The sequence below is a fragment of the Megascapheus bottae genome, unplaced genomic scaffold, assembly GCF_031878675.1.
Source record: "Megascapheus bottae isolate mThoBot1 unplaced genomic scaffold, mThoBot2.hap1 HAP1_SCAFFOLD_40, whole genome shotgun sequence".
In the NCBI taxonomy this organism is placed as follows: domain Eukaryota; kingdom Metazoa; phylum Chordata; class Mammalia; order Rodentia; family Geomyidae; genus Megascapheus; species Megascapheus bottae.
In genome coordinates, this window is record NW_028327715.1 from 6,067,459 (window position 1) to 6,087,424 (window position 19,966).

The window sequence follows — 19,966 nt, forward strand, 5'->3', positions numbered from 1 at the left end:
TTTTTGCCCCTTTCCTATCCTATTTCAAATAACCAAATAGGCATATATACAATATATCAGATAACAAAGTGAAATACTATAAAAATATGAGATAACCAAGGGACAGCAAAAGAAATGGGAGATAACATAGTACATTAAGGACAACAATCACTCATTTTATGGCTTTTGTTTCTATTTCCTATAGGTCCTTTCATTTAGCGACATACTGTATGTCCTTATGTATCTAGGTTTTGCTCTATTGCAAATCGCTGCTAGGAGAGCCCAAAGTTTCTACTGATTATGACAAATAGGTGAAACCATTGAGTATATGTTCCTTTGAGTCTGACTTACTTCACTTAATATGATTTTTTCTAAGTCTTTCCATTTCCTTCCAAATGGAGTGATGTCATTCTTTCTGACAGCAGCATAGAATTCTATTGTGTAAAAATACCACATCTTGTTGATCCACTCATCAATCGAAGGGTATCAGAGTTGGTTCCATATCTTTGCTATGGTAAATAGTGCTGCAGTGAACATCGTTGTGCTAGTGGCTTTAGTATGTCCTTGTTTCTGGACGGTTGGGTAAATGCCAAGTAGTGGAATTGCTGGGTCATAGGGGAACTCTATGTTTAGTCTTTTGAGGAGCTGCCATAATTCTTGAATGAGTTTGCACTCCCACCAACTGTGTAATAATGATCCCTCCTGGCCACATCCCCTCCAGCATCTTAATAAATATATATATATATAAAGAAATTAGGCACAATAAAAATGTGTGATGGAAAAATATAGTCTTTTCAATAATTGGTATTAGGACTTCCATATGTAGAAAATTAAAATTGGATCCTTGTTTATCACAATGTACCAATATCAACTCAAATGAATTTAAAGACCTCAAAGTCAGGCCTGAAACATTGAAACTATTGCAAGTTGGAATAGGAGAAATATTAGAACTGATAGGCATAGGCAGGAACTTTTTGGAAATAGTGGCAAGGCCACAGAAAGTAGGAGAGACTTGAAAAATGTGATTATATCAAAATAAAAATTTTCTGCACAGCAAAGAACATAGGTGCTAAACTAAAAAGACAGCCAACAGACTGGTAGATCTTTACCAGCAATATATCTGACAAAGTCCTAATATCCAAAATATACAAGAAGCTCAAAAATTAACATCTCCCCAAAACTAATGAGCTAATCAGTAATTTGGCAAAGGAGCTAGAAAGACCTCTCAAAAAAATAATAAAGTAATTTTTAAAAGAATCAAAGGAAAGGTGGGCATTGTAGACTTGTGCCTGTAATCTTAGCCACTTAAAAAGCTAGGAACTAAGAAAGTTCATAAGTAGCTCTGTCCAAAGAGGACAGATAAGCACTGTGATTGTATTAACCCCTTTTCTGTAGGACAGCCTTGAATACTTCGGGGAGCGCAGAACTGACAGGAATGTGAGCAGTCAGTTTCAAGGTGTAGAAACTCCTTCCCAAGTAAGTTTCTCTTTTCACAAAAAGTTATTTATGGGGAGATGTTAGTGGCACATTTAGCCTGGTCGCATCTGTAACCCTTCTTTAACAATCAATGATGGCAGAGGACTTGTGACTCCTAACCATTTCCTGATCTTTGGAGGCCCACATCTGTAGCCTCATAGGCTACTTGGCTTGGTTCTCTGCCGGGGCCTACCGGCAGCAAATTGGGGTTCCTGAAATACGGGGCAGGGACTGGAAAAAATAGAAGAGAGACAAACACATGGGGTTGGTAGGTCTGCAGCCCAGGTAAAGACTGCAGCCCCGTTTATCCTCAACTCAAGGCTTATATCCCTTCTTGAAACCAGGGAACTTCCAGGTGTTACATTCATATGGTAAATCTCAGGTCATTTAAACAGAATAAGGCCAGAAAACCATAAGACAATAAAGCAATTGTCTGATGCAAATCAAGGTACAGTTTGATTCCACTCTGGCTCCCAACAGTTCTCAACAGAGCATCACACATTCCATTTCTTATTCTTTATTCCCTACAGCTTCTGGAATTGAGTCCCCTCCCAAAAAGGAAGGTCAAATATCTAAGGTTTTCTGATGCCTGAAGATGATTTCTGGCTAGTAGATGATCTACTAGCCATTGGTTTCCCTAGAAAGAGAGATTGGATCCTTCACCAGTTTTTGCTAAGGCAATGAGCAATTCAAGGTCTTTAGAACACTGCCAGGATGGTTTTGTGATGACCCCAGTGTAGGGGAAAGAAGAGTGCAGAGAAGAGAAAGAATGAGAGATCCTCAGACCAAGAATGAGAGATAAAGACACACAGAGATAATGGGAGTATGAAAGAAGAAAACAGAATGAACTGGGAAAATAAGTATTTTACAAATCTTGTTCCAGCAGACATTATCATATTCTTTCATTCCATATTCTTAACATTGTTTAAACTATCCACTGTTGTCCTATTTTCCTCTGATAATACTTTATTATGAAAATATGAAAAATCCCAATTATATTGGATTCGGGTGTTGGTCACTATAAAAAAAAATAACTGACCAAAGAACTTAAAGTGGGGAAAGATTCATTTGGGCTCACAGTTTCAGGATTTCCTTTAAGGCCACTTGATCCCATTGCTTTGGGCCTACACTGACACTGAACAATCATGTCAAGGAGGCGGGTATTGTGGAGAAGGATTGCTCACCTCAAGGTTCCCAGGAAGCTGAGGAGAAGGAAGGGTTTGCGACATGATCCATCCTTCCAGTGACTTCTTTGGTTTCATGAGGCCCCAACTCCTAACATTTTCCCCACCTCCTACTAATGCTTTAAATTTAGGAAGCCCTCAACAAATGAATCTGTGGATAAAGTCAAAAGCCTCAAAATATAATTACTTCCCCATACCCACCTCTGAACGCTGCTGGTATACTGGGGATCAAGCCTTCCATCTATGAGCCTTTTAAGTGCACATTTCATATCCAAATTCTAACACACAAAGATGGAACCATACAGTGCATGCTACAATCATCATCCCAACCTACAGTCATGCTTTGTTTATTCCTTCCCCACTCTTCTCAAACCCTGGGTCACCCTTCCTACTCTTCATTCCTCAACCAGGATTACTTTGAAGGAAATTCTATTCATCAGGTCCTTTTACCTCACAAGAAGTTTGGCATGACACCCAACATATGCACTCTTAAAAAAAAATCCAACAACTGCAAAGCATCTACCCGACACTGATGACTGGTACCTGTCTGTATTTCTAGATACAGGCTGAGATTTGAGAATGGTGTTTCAAAGCCAGCCCTGGCAGGAAATCCTTTCATTCTTAGTTCTAATGAAGAACCAAAACAGCCTGAGTTGGAGATGCGAAGTGGTACAGCACTGCCCTATTGCATCTTGCATTGCCCTATTGCATTTTCAGGCATCTTTCTCACTATTGCCCTTTCATTGTTTGCCCATCCTGGGGCTTAAACTCAGTGGCCTGGTGCTCAGTAGGCTTGAACTCTTCACAAGTGGCACTTTACCAGGTGAGCTAGATCTCTAGCTCAACTTCTGCCTAAGTATATAGAGATGGATTATCTCAAAGTTTTCAGCCCTGGCTGGCATTATTCTTCAGTCCTCTCAGCTTCTGCCTCCTGAGTAGCTTGGATTACAGACATCAGCCACTCGCATGCAGTACAAGTGCTTTTGCTAATTGGAAATGTGGCAGTTCACTTTCTGAACTCTTCTCAGTTGGTTCATCATCAGACATCTGGAGTTTCTCAAAGAGAATTCTAAGAAATCCTCTTTGAGCAACTTGCTAGGAGCCAGAGTATTGAAAGGTTCCCTTACCAAAAAAAAAAAACATATTGGAGAAAAAGGCAGATAAAGAATCTCTTCTCTGTAGAGGACCCCTCACTAATGGTACAGAATCATCTAGTGTAGCTAAGTGGAGATGTCATTCCTCCTGATGAGGAACTATCTCCCAAACCATAGTCCTTTCTCTAGTGCATGACAACAGATTTTGTCATCGCTGTTTCGGCACCTTCACTGTTCTCATGGTCATAAGCAAGCCTAGAAGCAAGGGCTTCTTCTTTCCATGTTACTGTCTGCAAGTCTCAGCTGGGCTCTTTTTCCACAATGAGGAAAATACATAAGAATGTTGATAATGTAAGGGCTCATTCTAAATGTTGTCTTCCTTTCTTTTTTTTTTTTGCCAGTCATGGGCTTGAGCTCAGGGCCTGAGCACTGTCCTTGGACTTTCTCAAGGTTAGAGCTCTACCACTTGAGCCTCAGCACCACTTCCAGCTTTTTTCTATGTATGTCGTACCGAGGAATCGAACCCGGGTATTCATGCATGCTAGGCAAGCACTTTAACCACTAGGCCAAACTCCCAGCCCTAAATGTTGTCTTCCTTTCTTACTGCTGTTCACAAGCTGAAAAAGAGAAGGAGATTAGGATACTGACTTTACATCTGGCATTCCCACTAAAGTGGAGGCTTTTGTTGCTTTACAGAGTCGCTATGTCCACTACTTTGACATCTTGAAGAATGTGTTGAACTGGGAAATGCCAGTGAAAAAACCTCTTAAAATTGTGAAATTTGTGATTTACTCCATCCAAGGTAAGTGCTTTAGAAAGGAAGGAGAAGACAAGAGGATGTGCGATCCACTATTTGGGAGGGTTTTGCTTATGTTATGCAAATGATCCTACATCACAGCTAAGTGTCAATGCATGTGACCTTCTCCCTCTTGAGCTCTCCTTAGATGCCTCTCTTATTCCCTTGCCCATTTCCACTTGAGGGGAGGTTCTACCCCTTGCATTCTGTTCTCAACCTAGGATAGATTTTTTTCATAGAAGAGAAGATTAAAGAACCCAGTAGAGTCCTTCTTTCTCAGACTCATTTCTCCTTCATGGTTCATCTCAGCATTGCTGGCCCTGCCTCATTTTCTTGGCCAGTCCTTCCAGCGGCCCTTTCTTCTCAGAACTATAGTCTTTTCTCTCTTTCCTCCTCCTCTAAGCATCTCCTCACTATCTTCTCCATCAGGATGCCTTATTTTATTTGTTGCCACCTTTGGCCAGGTCATATGCTAGCATTCAGCTGGGGTTGTGAGCAGAAAAGACAAATAAGTGCTTAGATTTTTAAAAACCAACTACAATGCAGGGGTTCTCAAGGCTCTTTACCTAAAAGCCTCCTTACTGAGAAGGCTGACATGTGGAGGACCACAGTTTGAAGCCATCCCAAGCCACTCTGAGTCTCCAATTGCAACCAAAAAAAGCAAAATGGGGGCATGCCTCAAGTGATAGAGTGTCAGCTAGACAAGCTGAGCAGGTTCAAGACCTAGACTTCAAACTCTGGTAGTTGCAAATACAAAAGTTAGACTCTGTTGCAGGCCAGGTTTAGATAGTACAGACAAGGTTCCTAGAGGGCAGCACTTGGATTCCCCTGACTGCCCTTGTTTGACACTCACACCTGAATCTCCATGGACATAGAACAGGTTTGGAGAACTTGTTCTTCTACTAGACTCCTCTAGCAACTGCCAAGTTGGTGCTGTTTCCAAGAAATCAGACTGTCTACTTTAGACTTCCCAATATTGCTGGAAAGACTGGCACAGACCACCCAGTTCTCCAAAGTTTTCCCCTGGGTTCTCCATCTCAGTCTTCCCACAACTGGGACTACAGGCTTGGGCCGCTCTACTCTTTTCCTAGATGAAGTCTCTCTTTACACAGGCTGGCCTAGAAAAATAGTGAAAGAGGTTATTTATTTAGAGCTAGAAACCTAAACATGTAGAAGAAGGTGAGACAGAGAATTTTCACTTCATTTTGTCTGCATTTTGTCGGTGGGTGCATGGGGGGATCATGGGTTTCCAGCCCAACCTGTGAGTTGTACCTGAACTCTTCAGCTCAAGGCTACGACCCTACCCCTGTTCCTGGGTGTTGTCCCTAAGCTCTGCAGTACCCTTGAGCCAAGCCCCACTTCCTGTTTTCTGGAGGTTAGATGGAGATAAGAGTCTCGGGTCCTTTTGTGCCCAGGCTGGCTTTGAACCTTGATCGTCAGATCTCAGACACTAAGGAGCTATGGTTACTATGGAAGCCACTGAGCCCAGCTTTGTCTGTATTTTTCAAGGATGAAATTCCTTTGTGTGATGTAAATTGTTTAAATGTGAGGAAAATAAAGGCTTAGCACATTGTACTTGTGAATTTCAGTGGCTTTTTGCTAGAGGATATCAGTAGAATGCAGTTGGACAACTGGAACAAGGGAGAGGAGAGTGCAGCAAAAGCCATGTTTCCATCAGAAATCTTTCTGATGATAGTGTTTGATCCATGAAATTAAGAGACACCAAAACAAGGCAAAAGGAAAACCCAATCAGACATGCTTCATGTTAATGTGAAATAGGCAAGGTTGAAAGGAAAAACTTCATTGTGGACTCTGAAACCAGATCTTGGAGGAAAGGCTAAAGGAAGAGGGGCCATTTGAACTGAGGAAAAGGTCACACACCCTGGGGTCACGTTGGTTATCCTAGCTACTTAGGAGGCTGAGAACTGAGGATTGTGGTTTGAAGCCAACCCAGATAGAAAACACTTATCCCCAATTAAATATAAATATTCCAAAGTGAAAGAGTGTCCCATCCAGCGGGACATCAACTAGGGCCAAGAACGTAGAGGGAGGAATGAAAGGGACAGGAGACATGAAGAAGGCAGCAAGACAAGCATCCTGATCAAGCTGCCAATTTTATTTTTCACACAAGGGTTTATATGCCTCTTCAGGAGAGGGATTGGGGTATAGGAACTGCTCGGGGGAGGGGGTCTGGTAGTAGGATGTTTGCTTGGGGTAGAGGCCAGGTAGTAGGATGTTTGCATATCAACGCAAGCAGGCATGTGTTGCTTAGTGACCTACTTACAAGATGCAAGCACATTCTTACAGTAAGAATTCAGGGAGGGGGAGAATGTCCCCGATCTCCTCCCGTCATCTTGAAATAAGTGAGGGGCAAGGATTTAGGCAATATCTGAATTATGGTAGGCATTAACCTGAGAGGGGGGACAGAGGCCATGATTCCTAGAATGGAGGCCATGTTGAGGAAGAAGCAAGACCCACTGGCTCCTGTATCTGTCTTTCTGCTGAGGCCAAGCATCTTTTTGTGGGGGAATGGTTTTCATAGATGCCAACCTCCATGCTATTGGGCGTGTCCCTCAGGAGACCCCGAGACTGAGGGCTGTTTAGGCTGTCTCCTCGCAGTCTTAGCTGCACCTCATGCAAATGCTCTACACCGGTCAATGGTAGATGCATATCCCTCGGGTGGGGATTACGGTTCCTCTGGGGGCCCCATAGTCCTCATACCCATTTAGCATCTCCCTCTTCTAGGCTGTTCAGCACTGGATGGAAAATTCACCCATCCAGAGTCACCATAATGGCTGGAACCAACTAGGGGACTTTGAGTTTAGCACAGAATGTCCCATCACCAAGAGCTTTTGGTTCCAGTCCTCTCAGGAAATGGCTGTGGGGTGGTGGTAGAATCAGGCAGAACAGAATATGTGGCAGCAGTTTCATCTCTCAGTAACTCCAATGGAATGTCACACCTCCTGCTGGGTTGCCTGCAAATTTCTGCACAAACTGGTTAAAGAAGCTAAACCTAAGGCCTGACTTCGGTGAATTCTCCCAATGATTCCCTGGTTGTTTTCCTGAGCACACTCATTTTGTCAGGCTGACAACCCATTAGTTTTTTTTAACCTTTTCTTTTTTTAAAAAAAGAATTTATTAACGTTGATTTTTACATCATCTTTTAAATGACAAGTTTAACATACAAGTGTTCAAGGAGGCAATCTCTATTTACAATCACTGGGACTTAGTATTTAGAACTTAATCACAATGAAGCTAAGGTTTGTATGTCATGGAAACACATTAATTTATGAAATAAAACATTACGCCTATAGAGTCATAGGTTTTTATGTCTATATAGAGGAGGAATTTAGATTAATGTGGAGAGAATAGGGGAATGCAGCCATAATATTTAACAACATATATCCTATGAACCTAGGGAAATGGAGAAGATAGGATAGGGGTTGATATATCCATCAAGATATATTGTACTTATAAACTGATTGGTTAATGTAAAACCACTTGTGTAACCACCTAAGATACTAAAAGTATAAGTTAAAATGGCATAGGACTATTTCTCTCTAAAGTTTGGGTATATCTGACCAATATTATCCTTGATATTGATTTATAAATTTGACTTAGAGAAAATTAAATTTAGATTATTATTATAGAACTCTAAAGGTAGCATTTCATAAGCAAGAAATTCTGGAAGCTCCCAATGTTTTTTTTTCCTGGAATGGTGATGTAGTAAGAATTTATCTTGTAGAAGATTAAGATATAATGATTTTTCTCTTTCTTTGCAATATTGTGAACTGCTTTAAGAGGCTGAAAACATTTGTAAAGGACAAATTCTATGCAAGATCAAATGATTAACTAAACCCACAACCTTAGCTGGCCCATATTTTCTCTCTTTATTCTCCATTGAGTTAACTGGCAAGGCATTTTGCTCTGTATTCTAACAAACATATACGTTTTCTTTTTCACTTTTATGCAGGAGTAGGAGAAGGTAATGGAGCAGACCTGAAAATTGAAATAATAATGCAGCACAAGACTGTATTTACTTGTACTTGCCAAACCTGCACGGTGAGCCAAAGCTCATAAATGAGAATTCTCATGTTTGTGTCAAAGCTCCCAGTCAAGTGGCATGATGGTCTTCCCCAAAGTAACACTCACCAAAAAGAGACAGCTCTTGCCCTCTGTCACCATTCCAGTTGGCATTGCTTAGTTCAGATGCAAAGCAGAGCCTCGTTCCAAACAGTTTCTGAAAGATATTGTCAAACTGTGCTTCAGTTTAGTGCTGCTTCGGATTCACTTGTGCCCACAAATGCTAAGACTGTCCCCAGGAATTACTCGAGGATTTAAATGCATACATCATGTCAGTATTTGCCATATGATCTTCCTTTTGATCATTTTGATCATTTATTACAAAGCTCTGATTCTCAAATGCAGTGTTCTTGAAGGTCCCCTTGGCACTTGTGGAAGTGGAAAGTCATAGGTTCAAAGAGTGATGCAGAATCTGTCCACTCAGCAATGGGCTCAGTGACTGTCATTGAGACGTTTTGTTGGATGTCACCTTGAGAGCAGTAGAGACAGCATATGGACTGAGGAGATGCCTCTTTACCCACAGCCATTTCTGAAATGTTCAAGAAATTCTCAAGACTGTGCACCTTTTCTAGGAGAAATTGGCTAATTTCCTTTTTAATCCCAAAGGAAGCTATCAGAATGATTCCCAGGTTCCTGTTGTAACTTCTGTACATGCACACAAGTGTAGTGTGTTGTGAGGTTTAGGTAATATATTTGAATTTAATCTCTAATCTATGAGTTATCAAATCAGTGTAAAAAGTGACCATTTTCAAACCACTTTGTCACATAGGACACTGATCCCATCAATTCTTAGCCCACATTTATTCTTATTTTCCTGGATTTTAAGCTCTGAATCCATGACAACCCTAGTGTAGCCAAGCTATTTCCATCAATATCTGGACCTACAAATTCCCATTAGAGAAGACTGACTCATCTGTTTGGCACATGGAATAAAATTCTCAGTTTCATTGATATTTTTGCTGGTTTCTCTTCTCAGGCCTATATTATTCCTCCTTTATTAAAATCCTCCAATGACCAACTGAAAGTCTACTTTCTAGAATATGCTTTGTTATTCAAACTTTCTGCTGTATACTGCCCTCCCATAGGACACACTTGCACACTTCCTTATAAAGCTTGAAAACAATATATTATTTTCATATTGTTCTGTATGTAGAAAACTTCCTGAAAACTTGAAAATCATGTGAGAGTCTTCTGTGGGTATGTTTCTTGAAGCCTAGCATAGCTTTCTTCTTATTCTATGATGGTATATGAATATCAGAGTAATACATGGGATGATTTCATAGTTGTTAATCCCCAAACTTGACCTGTTTGTGGTCATTCCATTCACTGGAATGGCTCATTGACCTCATCAGCAACATAATATTTGTCATGAAAGTGGGGTCAATTATTCATTGCTTCTTGAACATCAATATACTGTTTCAGACTGAAGTTAAAAGCGCATCCTTAAAAGAATATAAAAATCGGATGATTCACATAGAACAGTCATGTGTATTACATTAGAAACTCCTGGTCATATAGGATGAGACTAAATGAAAGGATCTCTAGGATATTGAAACAAGAGCTTTATCTTGTGTGATTGTGGCTCTTAATGCACTCCGTTATTCCTCTTCTGTTTAGTTTCCTTCTGGTTAATCTCATATTGTTACTGTATCTGACTTTGTGACCTGGTATATTGTATGTATGTTTATTTGATTATTTAAAATAGGAAAGAGAAGTGGGGAAACCATATGATTGGGAGAGGTGTTGGGAGAGGAAAATGGGGACAAAACCATGAGAGGTGGTATCAATGTGTGAGAAGTAAGACACCTACTCTCTGGTGAATATAACTGTAATCCCTCTATACATTACAATAAACAAAAAGACACTTGTCAAAAATGAATACTTTGCTTCTCAAGTGTAGTCTTAAGATAGCTATCAAACATTTGGAGCCCAGTACCTTTACCACTTCAGAAAAAAATTACTGCTATTTTCTATATGAAATTACTGAGCTATGAAATTATGAGTATATAATGAATTAAGGATGATTTCATGAGTGAAAAAGAATACTAATCGCTGGCAACACTTTGAGTTCCTAATTCCATGTGTTCATTGACAGGTTGTCCATGATATTGATACAAATAGAGCAATCTTTTTGGTGCCCAACTGTCCGGACTTATGTGATGATATAAAAGTAAAATTTTCTTCTTCGGTGAGTCCTCAAGTATCCTGCATGATTGTTTGCTCTTTTGTTTGGTCTGGGTTTGCAATTTCCTTTGCTGCAGTTCCCTAAAATATAAAGGACAGATAAAAATGCATGTCTCGGGAAGGGGAGGAAAACACAAAACAAAGTCATCAGAATTTCTTGTATATATTTAAAATATTTCTGATCACTTTCTTCTGAATTGTAAGCAATTAATATCTGTTACTTATCAAATGAGAAAAGTATGAAAGCAAAGATGCTAAAAAGAAACCGACATTGTTGACTTTCCATAAGAGTAATTACAGTTATGTTGTCTATCTTTTAAACACGTCATGATCAGTGTGTTTACCAAATGTGAGGGAGATTTTACTTTCCTGTCCACAATTATCTATTGACTTGCTATCATTAGTATAACTGTGTAATTTTAATGGATCAGCCGTACATGTCATGTCTGAGTGTCATATATGACTATAATGATTTTCTATGAAATCATCTATTCCTACTCTCAGTAAGAACTTCCATGTGTTCTGTATGCCCTCCTTCATTACCTGCTTGCTCACTGCTGAGCAGTCTTAGGGACTGAGATGTGAATGTGAATGTTGAAGCAAGTGACCACCTGGGAAGTCTCTCCATTTCAATGTTTCCCCTTGGATAACAGAACCACTGTGAATTCTTACTTAGCTAGTGTCTCTAAACAAACACTGTGGTTTTTTTCCCTGGTGCAGGGGGTCTTGATGAGAGCTAGTTTTGTGATTATTAAGGGTTAAGATGGGATGGCATGCTTGTGAAAAATGAGGAAATTATTGATTACTGGTTTGTTTTGTTTTTGGCCATACTTTGGTTTGGATTTTTGCTTGGTTTACTTGCTTGGCTAAACATCTATCACTCGAGTCATGCCTCCATCCCTGTTTCTTTGCTGGTTAACGTGGAAACAATATTTTACTTTTTGCCATGGCTGACTTTGATCCTCCAGATCTCAGCTTCTTGTGTAGCTAGCCATCACCAATATTGATGCCTAATTATTCAAACTAGTTGTCAGTTATGGAAATAGATGTGAGTTCTATGTCTTTGGGCTGACTCTCAAGGACTCTGTCTCTGGACAGGACCATACATTCCAGCTTTGTTGTGATGGAGCTCCAGGTGAAATGGCTGTGGATGCTGTACAGTGTGTCTTTCACAGTATGATTGTTTACCCTGGTGGGGAGTGGCTTCATGTCTAATTGTCCCACTGGTGACCATGGATCCTCCTCACAGGAAACTTGTTTGTACTGACAGATGACCTATAGCTGCTGTCTGACTTTCTACCAAATTAATCACTCTAGGAAAACCCTGAATAGAGCAGGTTGTATATGCTTATTACATAAGTCACCAACAAAGCATGAAAACACAACACAGTGAATAAGAGAAGCAGTTTATGACAGAGAAGGGAAAGGCAGTACATATTGCAGGGCCAGTGGATGGAGGGGAGCCATCCAGGGAAAACTGATACCTGACCAGTGGAGGGACACAAGGCAACGTTAGAAGCAAATAACATTCTCTTGGGGGCCAGGTGTGCCCTTAGCAGGTTTTCCATGGGAGGTTTCATTGTGGTCCAAGGTGCTGTAACACAAGTAGTCACTATGACATACCTTCAGAGGTCCCTGGTAGTATGGAGTCACTAGGTCAAGTGCATTGTATCTGCTGTCACATAGACAGGTGATCACTAGAAATTGGGTGCATGAGACAGGTGTCTAGCTCATTCCCACTGAGGAACTGAGAGGTAGCAGAGACTGGAAACTGTTGGGGGTGGCTGTGCCCTGCTTCTGGTATTCCAGCCTAACAGAGTCAAAATGAAAGCAGAGCAAACAGAAAGGATGAAGAATTCACCACAGTATGTTTGGTGTGTGTGTGTGTGTGTGTGTGCGTGTGTGTGTGTGTGTGTGTGTAAACATAGGTCTTTAGTTGATTCTTTAGTGGTGTTCTAATCAGATTGAGAGATCATTGTCTATATTTATCATATAAAACATCCCTGAAGTTGAATTGGTGCCAAATGGTCATTCTATGTTTAACTTATTGAGAAACCCACAGTTGCTTTTCTACCATTGCTTTCCCATTTGGCATTTGTGTCAGCAAGGTCTGAGGACTCCAGTGGTCTGTGGTTTTGCTGAATTTTGTTGGTGATCCTAGTGGGTGAGACAGTAGAAGTCCAGCTCTGCTCTGCATGTGCTTGCCACCTTTGGGGTATACTCTCTGACTAACTGAAGTATATGCTCAAACCCTTGGTGTTTGTTGCATCTGCTTTTGTTTTTCAGACATTAGTTTTTGAATTAAAAATATTGTGAATACAAGATCCCATCCAGATACAAAATATGCCTATGTTTCCCTCTATTTTGGTGCTACATTTTTTCACCCTGATTATGTCTTTTAATGAAATCCAACTGAACACTTGTTTTCTATTTTATTGTAGTAATTTTGATCCTTTATATTTTTAATGAAAAAGTATTCTCTTCAAGCCTCTGAGTACATTGTAATAGATAGGATGTTGCAATTGATGTACACAAAAAGGCAGAAGGAAGGAACGTCAACCCCAATGCAATTATTAGTTTTTGATATCCATTTTATTATACAAATCACCTCTTTCTTTAATCATGTGTTTTTAGAAGCTTCCAAACTATTATGATGACTGTGCATTCTTCATGTGGTTCCATACATCTCTCATAGAGAAGAACAGGTAAGGACAGATTGTAAGACAGATTGGCAATTCCTTTGCCTACTATACTAAGCTCATTTTCTACAAAAATAAAGAATTGCTTAAGCAAACATTTCCTATCCCCTACCACAAGGCAATGTGTCAGTGAAGAGGCAATTACCCAGATCATAGTAATGATCAAGTTCTCTCACGAAGTGTACATCTACCCGGTTCCTGGAATATAGAAAGGTCTAGGTGAATGTCACTTTATTGGATCATGATTGGTGGGATTAGTCTAGGGAGGCTTTAGCTGGCTTTCTTCTGCTGTAGGCACATTTCCATGTAGGACAGAAGTTTTAAGGCCTGAGAAGTATTAACAATTTCAAAAGCATTGTTTGGTTAACCTCCACTTTGAAAAGGTTTCCTCATGACTGAATGATGTATTATTGCTAAGAACCTACTACTTTATCTAGAAACTCATTCCTGAACCTACAAAGACTCAGTTTTCAGGAGTATTGACCTGTGGTGGTAAAAAGAAAAACACTTTCTAGATCATTCATATCAAGGCAGAAATGACTGTTGCCATGTCCTCATAAAAGTGTGAGGATATATATGAAGACCTTGGAGCTGGGGGAGGTGGCTCAGGCCTATTATCCTAGCTACTCTGAAGATTAAGGCTCAAAGCCACCCTGGGCACTAAAGGACCTGAGACTCTTATCTCCAATTAACCTCTAGAAAAGGGAAATAGGGGTTGGGTTAAGGGTAGGGTGTTATTCTTGGGTTGTAGAGCTCAGGGACAACACTCAGGCCCCATGACCCACCAAGAGGGAGAGGGAGAGAGAGAGAGAGAGAGAGAGAGAGAGAGAGAGAGAGAGAGAGAGAGAGAGAGAGAGAGAGAGAGGGGGGGGGGATAATGAAGACCTTAGGCCATGAGTTTGTCCTAGTGGTAGAGTGCTTGTCTAACATGGACAAAGACCCAGGTTTGATTCCTCGGTACCACATACATAGAAAAAGCCAGAAGTGGTGCTGGATAGTATTGGTTACATCCAGTGCCAGACTTCTCTTGAAATCTGAACTGGGCCTGATAATACCTCAAATCTATTAAGACAGCAGCAAGAAAGCCTCATTTCTACAGATTTGTAACTCACATACAATTTGATTTTGGAAAGAGTAAACTCTACATTTAAAGGAAAATTTCTATCCATTTTCCTACGTGTCCAGCTGTCTCTTGAGCAAAGTCCTCGACAAAGGCAGGGTGTTTACTTGTTGCTTCTTGTCAAACTGGTTCTTGCTAAAGGATAGCTTTGTCCTTTCCACCACCATCATCTCATTGGAGATTATAAGAACATTGGATCCTCCTTTTTGTAGTCATTTCTGGAAAATTGGTATCATTTTTTCCTTGCTTGATAAATCTTTTTTACACTGATGAGATTGTGGCTTAGACAAAAACATCATTTCACCGATTCAGGGCGATATAGCTGGGCACTGGTGGCTCAGTGACCTGTCATTCTAGCTACACAGGAGACTGAGATCTGAGGAACACAGTTTGAAGCTAGCCTGGGCAGGCATGTCTATGTCACACTTATCTCCAACGAGTCCTTGAAAAATCAGAAATGCAATTGGAGCTCAAGTAAGAGAGGGTCAGCTTGAGCAGAGAAAGTTTATTGAGAACTCAAGGTCATGAGTAGAAACCCCACTACTGACATTAACGAAAACAAAGACAAATACAAAAAAAACCCCAGAACACTATTTAATTACGAGGTTTCATTATACACCCAATTATGTCTTGGTAATTATTGTGACAGTCCTGGGGCTTGAACTCATGGCTTCTGCACTGTTCTTTGGCCTTCTCAATGCTAGAGTCCTACCACTTGATCCACAGCACCACTGTCAGCTTTTCCTATGTATGTGGTACTGAGTCATTGAACCTGGGTCTTCATGCATGCTAGGCAAGCACTCTTACACTAGGCCAAACTCCCAGCCCCTTGGTAACTTTTGTCAATTATAAACACTTAGAATATATGTTTCTTTGTTTATTTGAAGTAGGGAAATGGGGGAAACAACATGATTGGAAGGGGGTGGGTGGAGGGAAACAGGGAGAAACACATGAGAAGGTGTATTAATGTGTGAGAAGACCTGCACCTCCTACTACCTGACAAATGAAATTTAAAAAGTTTTACAAAACACTTAGATAATATGCTCAATGTGGGTGTCAGTAATTCTCTAACAGGCATGTTGTGACTGATCAATTTGTTTCTGAAGATTAAGGTCTTTTATGTCATTCCAAAGAGGCAGAATGGGCTAAGTAGTGAAGACAAGTAGGACTTAAATCCTGGTTGCAGCCAGCAAGTCTCTTTGTAAACAAGGGTGTGCTATTGGATGACTATTCTGTTTTGGTTTTATTGTTCTTGTTTTAATGTCGGGAGAATGTAAAGATGGATTACAGTTATATTCGTCAGGTAGTAGGTGCATTACTTCTCATATAATTGTACCCCTTCTCATGCTTTTGTCCCCTCCTCCACCTCCCAGTCCTCTCTTTTCCCCCCTTCCCTTCCCTGTTTCAAATAAACAAATAAATGTGTATACAATATACCAGGTAGCAAGTCACACACAGTAACAACATGAGAAAAACCATAAGGGCAAAAAAACGAGAAGAGAAATAACATAGTACATTAAGAACTACAATCACATACTGTAAGCCCTAAAAGAAAATGTAATGACTTTTTTTCCTGTCCTTAGACTTTATTTAACACGAGCTGACCTGGACAATCCACATAAAGAAAAGACATGGAACATTTATCGTCCAGACTTTGCTGTAGATATATTCTTTGAAGAAGTCTTTCAGTGACAAACACACTATATTCTGTATGTTTATTAAATAAATTATATATTGGTAATAGTAACCTCTCTTCAGAGTGTGTATGTTTCTATGAACTCATCAATGCATGTATACATATGTACATACATCATAATCTTGAATTGGCTAGTTTATGAATTTACCAATTGTATGTCTCCACAACTACTGGCCTTCTTCTCTCAACTCATTTTCTTTCTTCCCTGTGTATCCATTTTTCAGAATTGCTACAAAAAAGCCAGGAGTGGTGGCTCACTCCTGTAATCCTAGCTACACAAGAGGATGAGATCTGAGGATCTGGGTTCAAAGCCAGCCAGGGTACTAAAGACCATGAGACTCTTATCTCCAATTAACCACTAGGAAAACCGGAAGTGGCCCCTGGCTCAAGGGCCAGGGCAATAGCCTTGAGCTGAAGAGCAAAGGGATAGTGCCCAGGCCCAGAGTTCAAACCCCATGACCAGCAGAAAAAAAAAGTACTGCTAGAAAAATATTCATATAATTTACATCATTCTACCTCTAATAGTCTATAGTGAAAATAATTTATTTCCAATACACTATGTTACAAGCTCTTTAAATTTTAAAAAGAGTTTTCAGGTAAGATAGGTATTTAGAACTACTTATATTCCAGCAGTAACCCTCTTGGGAATTTATCCAAAAGATTGAAAGTCAGTATACAATAAAGATATATATATATATATATATTTATATACCTCCATGTTCATTGATGCACTAATTACTATACAACCATGTTAAGGAAACAGCTCAGATGCCCTACATCAGATTGATCCAGAGAGAGAGGAAGAGTGAGGAATTTTATATCAAAATGGACCTAGGTAACTTGAGAAATGGAAAAGATTGGGAGAAATTGGGAAAAATGCGTGGCATGGATCAACATGCATTGCACTCAGAAAGTGACATGTTCGATTGAAACCACTAATTAAATATAATGTACTAATTAAATGTAATGCAGAAAAGATTTTCCAAAGATGTTTCAACTGGGAGATAATGCCTCATGCCTGTAATCCTAGCTACTCAGAAGGCTAAGATTTGAGGATCCCAGTTCAAAGACTGCCTGGTCCTGAACTTCAGAAAAGTTTTCTAAGCCAGGCAGAGTGGCTCATGGCTGGAATACTAGCTAGTCAGGAGGCTGAGATCTGAGGATCTGGTTCAAAGCCAGCCTGGGACAAAAGGACCTAAGACTCTATCTCAAATTAACTTCTAGATAAGGGGAAGTGAGGCTTGGCCCAAGGGTAGGGTGGTAGCCTTGAGATGAAGAGCTCAGGGACAGTGCCCAAGCCAACTTCAAGCCCCATGACCCACAATGAACAACAAAAAGAAGAAAATAAATTTTTCTAATGAGGAAATGTTAGAATTTCTAAATTTTTGCAGAAAGCATGTATTTTAAAATCTATTATGTATATTGTTCTATCATTCACTGAAACTTCAGTTGTATTTTGTACTTTATTTTCTACTGCTACATGTATTTAATTGCACCAGTTATTTTAAGACAGGGTTTTGGTTTTTGCCCAAGGTGTATGTGGACAATGACTCTCCTATTTCATACTCTGCCACAGATGATAGGAGCATGGCGCCACGGCTGGATTTCTCTGTTGAGATGGAGCCTCAGTAACTTGCATGGCCTATGGTCTACAACCATCCTCTCAATCTCAGTTTCTCATGGAGCTGAGATGGCAGGCATGAGCTACTGGGCTAAACTTTAAATTTTCTATACTTCATAAAGATGAGAAACAAACTTCTGGTGTCTCGTTTATTCATTCATGAAGCCAGCAGGTACTGATGTTTATACTTCAGTGACATGATGCAAAGACAAAGCTTCTGTGTCTCAGACACAAAAGAAGCGCCCCAATCATACCTCTTCCAGTAAGAACTCACTACATGATAGTCACACCGGGTCACATTTTCTTCCCTTTTACTTCTTTGTTTTTGTTTTTTTTTCCAGTCCTGGGCTGGAGCTCAGGGCCTGAGCACTGTCCTTGGACTTTCTCAAGGGTAGAGCTCTACCACTTGAGCCTCAGCACCACTTCTGGCTTTTTTCTATATATGTGGTACCGAGGAATCGAACCCGGGTCTTCGTGCATGCTAGGCAAGCACTTTAACCACTAGGCCAAACTCCCGGCCCCTCTTCCCTTTTACTTTTTACCTCCTTTTCTGCTCGGAACTTGGATCCCTCCCTCTTGATTTTAAGTTTTGTTTTCAGTTGGAGGTATCATTTGTGCTGCATATGGTATTTTTATTTACTTCAGGAAATGCATTAAGTGGTCAGGTACTGGTGCTCAGGCCTGTAATCCTAGCTACTCAGGAGGCTGACTTCCGTGTGTGATACACGGAAGTCAGCCCAGGCAGGAATCCCATCATTCTCTTCAATTAATCAGAAAAGAAACTGGAAATGAAGGTGTGCTGCGCTTAGAGTGTGCCAGCTTTGAGCAAAACAGGCAAGAACGTGGGAAAGGCTCTGAGTTCAAGTGCCAGCACTACCACCTCCCAAAATAACTCATGAGGAGAAATCTAGGCATATCCACATGTAAGCAAGTATGAGGAGTTGCTCTGAACTGTAGCACGGAAGACACACACACACACACACATACATATACTCACACAGACATACACACACACACATACTACTTAAATAGCTCTTAGTTATCATTACTACATCTATGACTACTTATCTGCTATAAAATGTATAATGTGATGCCTTGACCTCAATGAGTTATTCCCTTACTATAGACATTTTCTTGGTAGGTCATGGAGCTTGAACTCTGAGCATGGGTGTTGTCCCTGAGCTCTTCAGGTCAAGGTTACTGCCTTTTCCCTTGTGCCACAATCCCACTTCCACTACAGATATTCTTTAGAGACAACTGTCTTTGCCTACATATGCTGCCTTTAAAGTGTTTAATTGTAGGGGTACAGCTTGTAACACCCAATCCTCTCTGTATTTTACAAGTTAATTATATCTCCTTAGTGTGTATAGTTTAATAGTTTAAATAGATGTGAGACTGGCATTTAGACACTTTATAGTAGGGTCTTTTTTTTAGATATGATCAAAGTTTACCACGAAATGTGCAAAATACAAGTGAGAAACTTTACACATATGAGCAGGTTGTAGGATAGTTTGAGGATTATTGTCCAAAGCCAGCTTGGGCAAAATAGTCACTGTGAAAACTTATATCCAAAAATCTATTCAGAAAAACCCACGAAGACACTGTGGCTCAAGTGGTAGAGCTATAGTCTTGAAAGTGAAGTGGCTCAGGGACAGTGCCAAGGCCCTGCCTTCATCCCAGGACTGCACCAAAATACAAGTGAGAATATAAAGATTGTATCCAAAGTCCATGAAGATGGCAAGGACTGTTTCTCTGGACAATGCTGAGTCACAGCAGAGGCCTCTTGCTCTTTTTCTGAACTATTTCAGCATGAAAGGAGATTTGGGTAAAGCAGCCTCTTTCTCTCCGTCCTTTCTTTTCTCCTCTTCTCCTCCCATTCCTGTTCCTCCTTCTGCTTTCTCCATCCTCCTCTTTTAATCATTTACTATAGCATCAATTTAGGGACTGGGCCTTTTGTTTGGCTTTTTCACTCAATATTCGTTGTCCACCCCTTGAAGACCCCCCTCAATTCTGTTTCTTTGTACTTGGATTGGG

At 40.3% G+C, this 19,966-nt stretch overlaps 1 protein-coding gene across 2 annotated transcripts in view; it reads left to right on the forward strand.

The window, feature by feature from the left end:
- The window catches only part of LOC150039441 (phosphatidylinositol 3,4,5-trisphosphate 3-phosphatase TPTE2-like), a 28,141-nt gene extending 11,785 nt beyond the window's left edge, over positions 1 to 16,356 (forward strand). Inside the window, exons 4-9 of one of the 2 annotated variants that reach the window (XM_090327852.1) lie at positions 1,375 to 1,455; positions 4,430 to 4,535; positions 8,503 to 8,591; positions 10,708 to 10,800; positions 13,431 to 13,501; positions 16,199 to 16,356. In XM_090327852.1, coding sequence (XP_090183978.1) covers positions 1,375 to 1,455; positions 4,430 to 4,535; positions 8,503 to 8,591; positions 10,708 to 10,800; positions 13,431 to 13,501; positions 16,199 to 16,307 — 549 coding nt within the window. In that variant the 3' untranslated portion in view covers positions 16,308 to 16,356. The remainder of the gene's footprint in view (positions 1 to 1,374; positions 1,456 to 4,429; positions 4,536 to 8,502; positions 8,592 to 10,707; positions 10,801 to 13,430; positions 13,502 to 16,198) is intronic. The other variant, XM_090327853.1, reaches the window with a different exon arrangement.
- Positions 16,357 to 19,966: the final 3,610 nt, after the last annotated feature.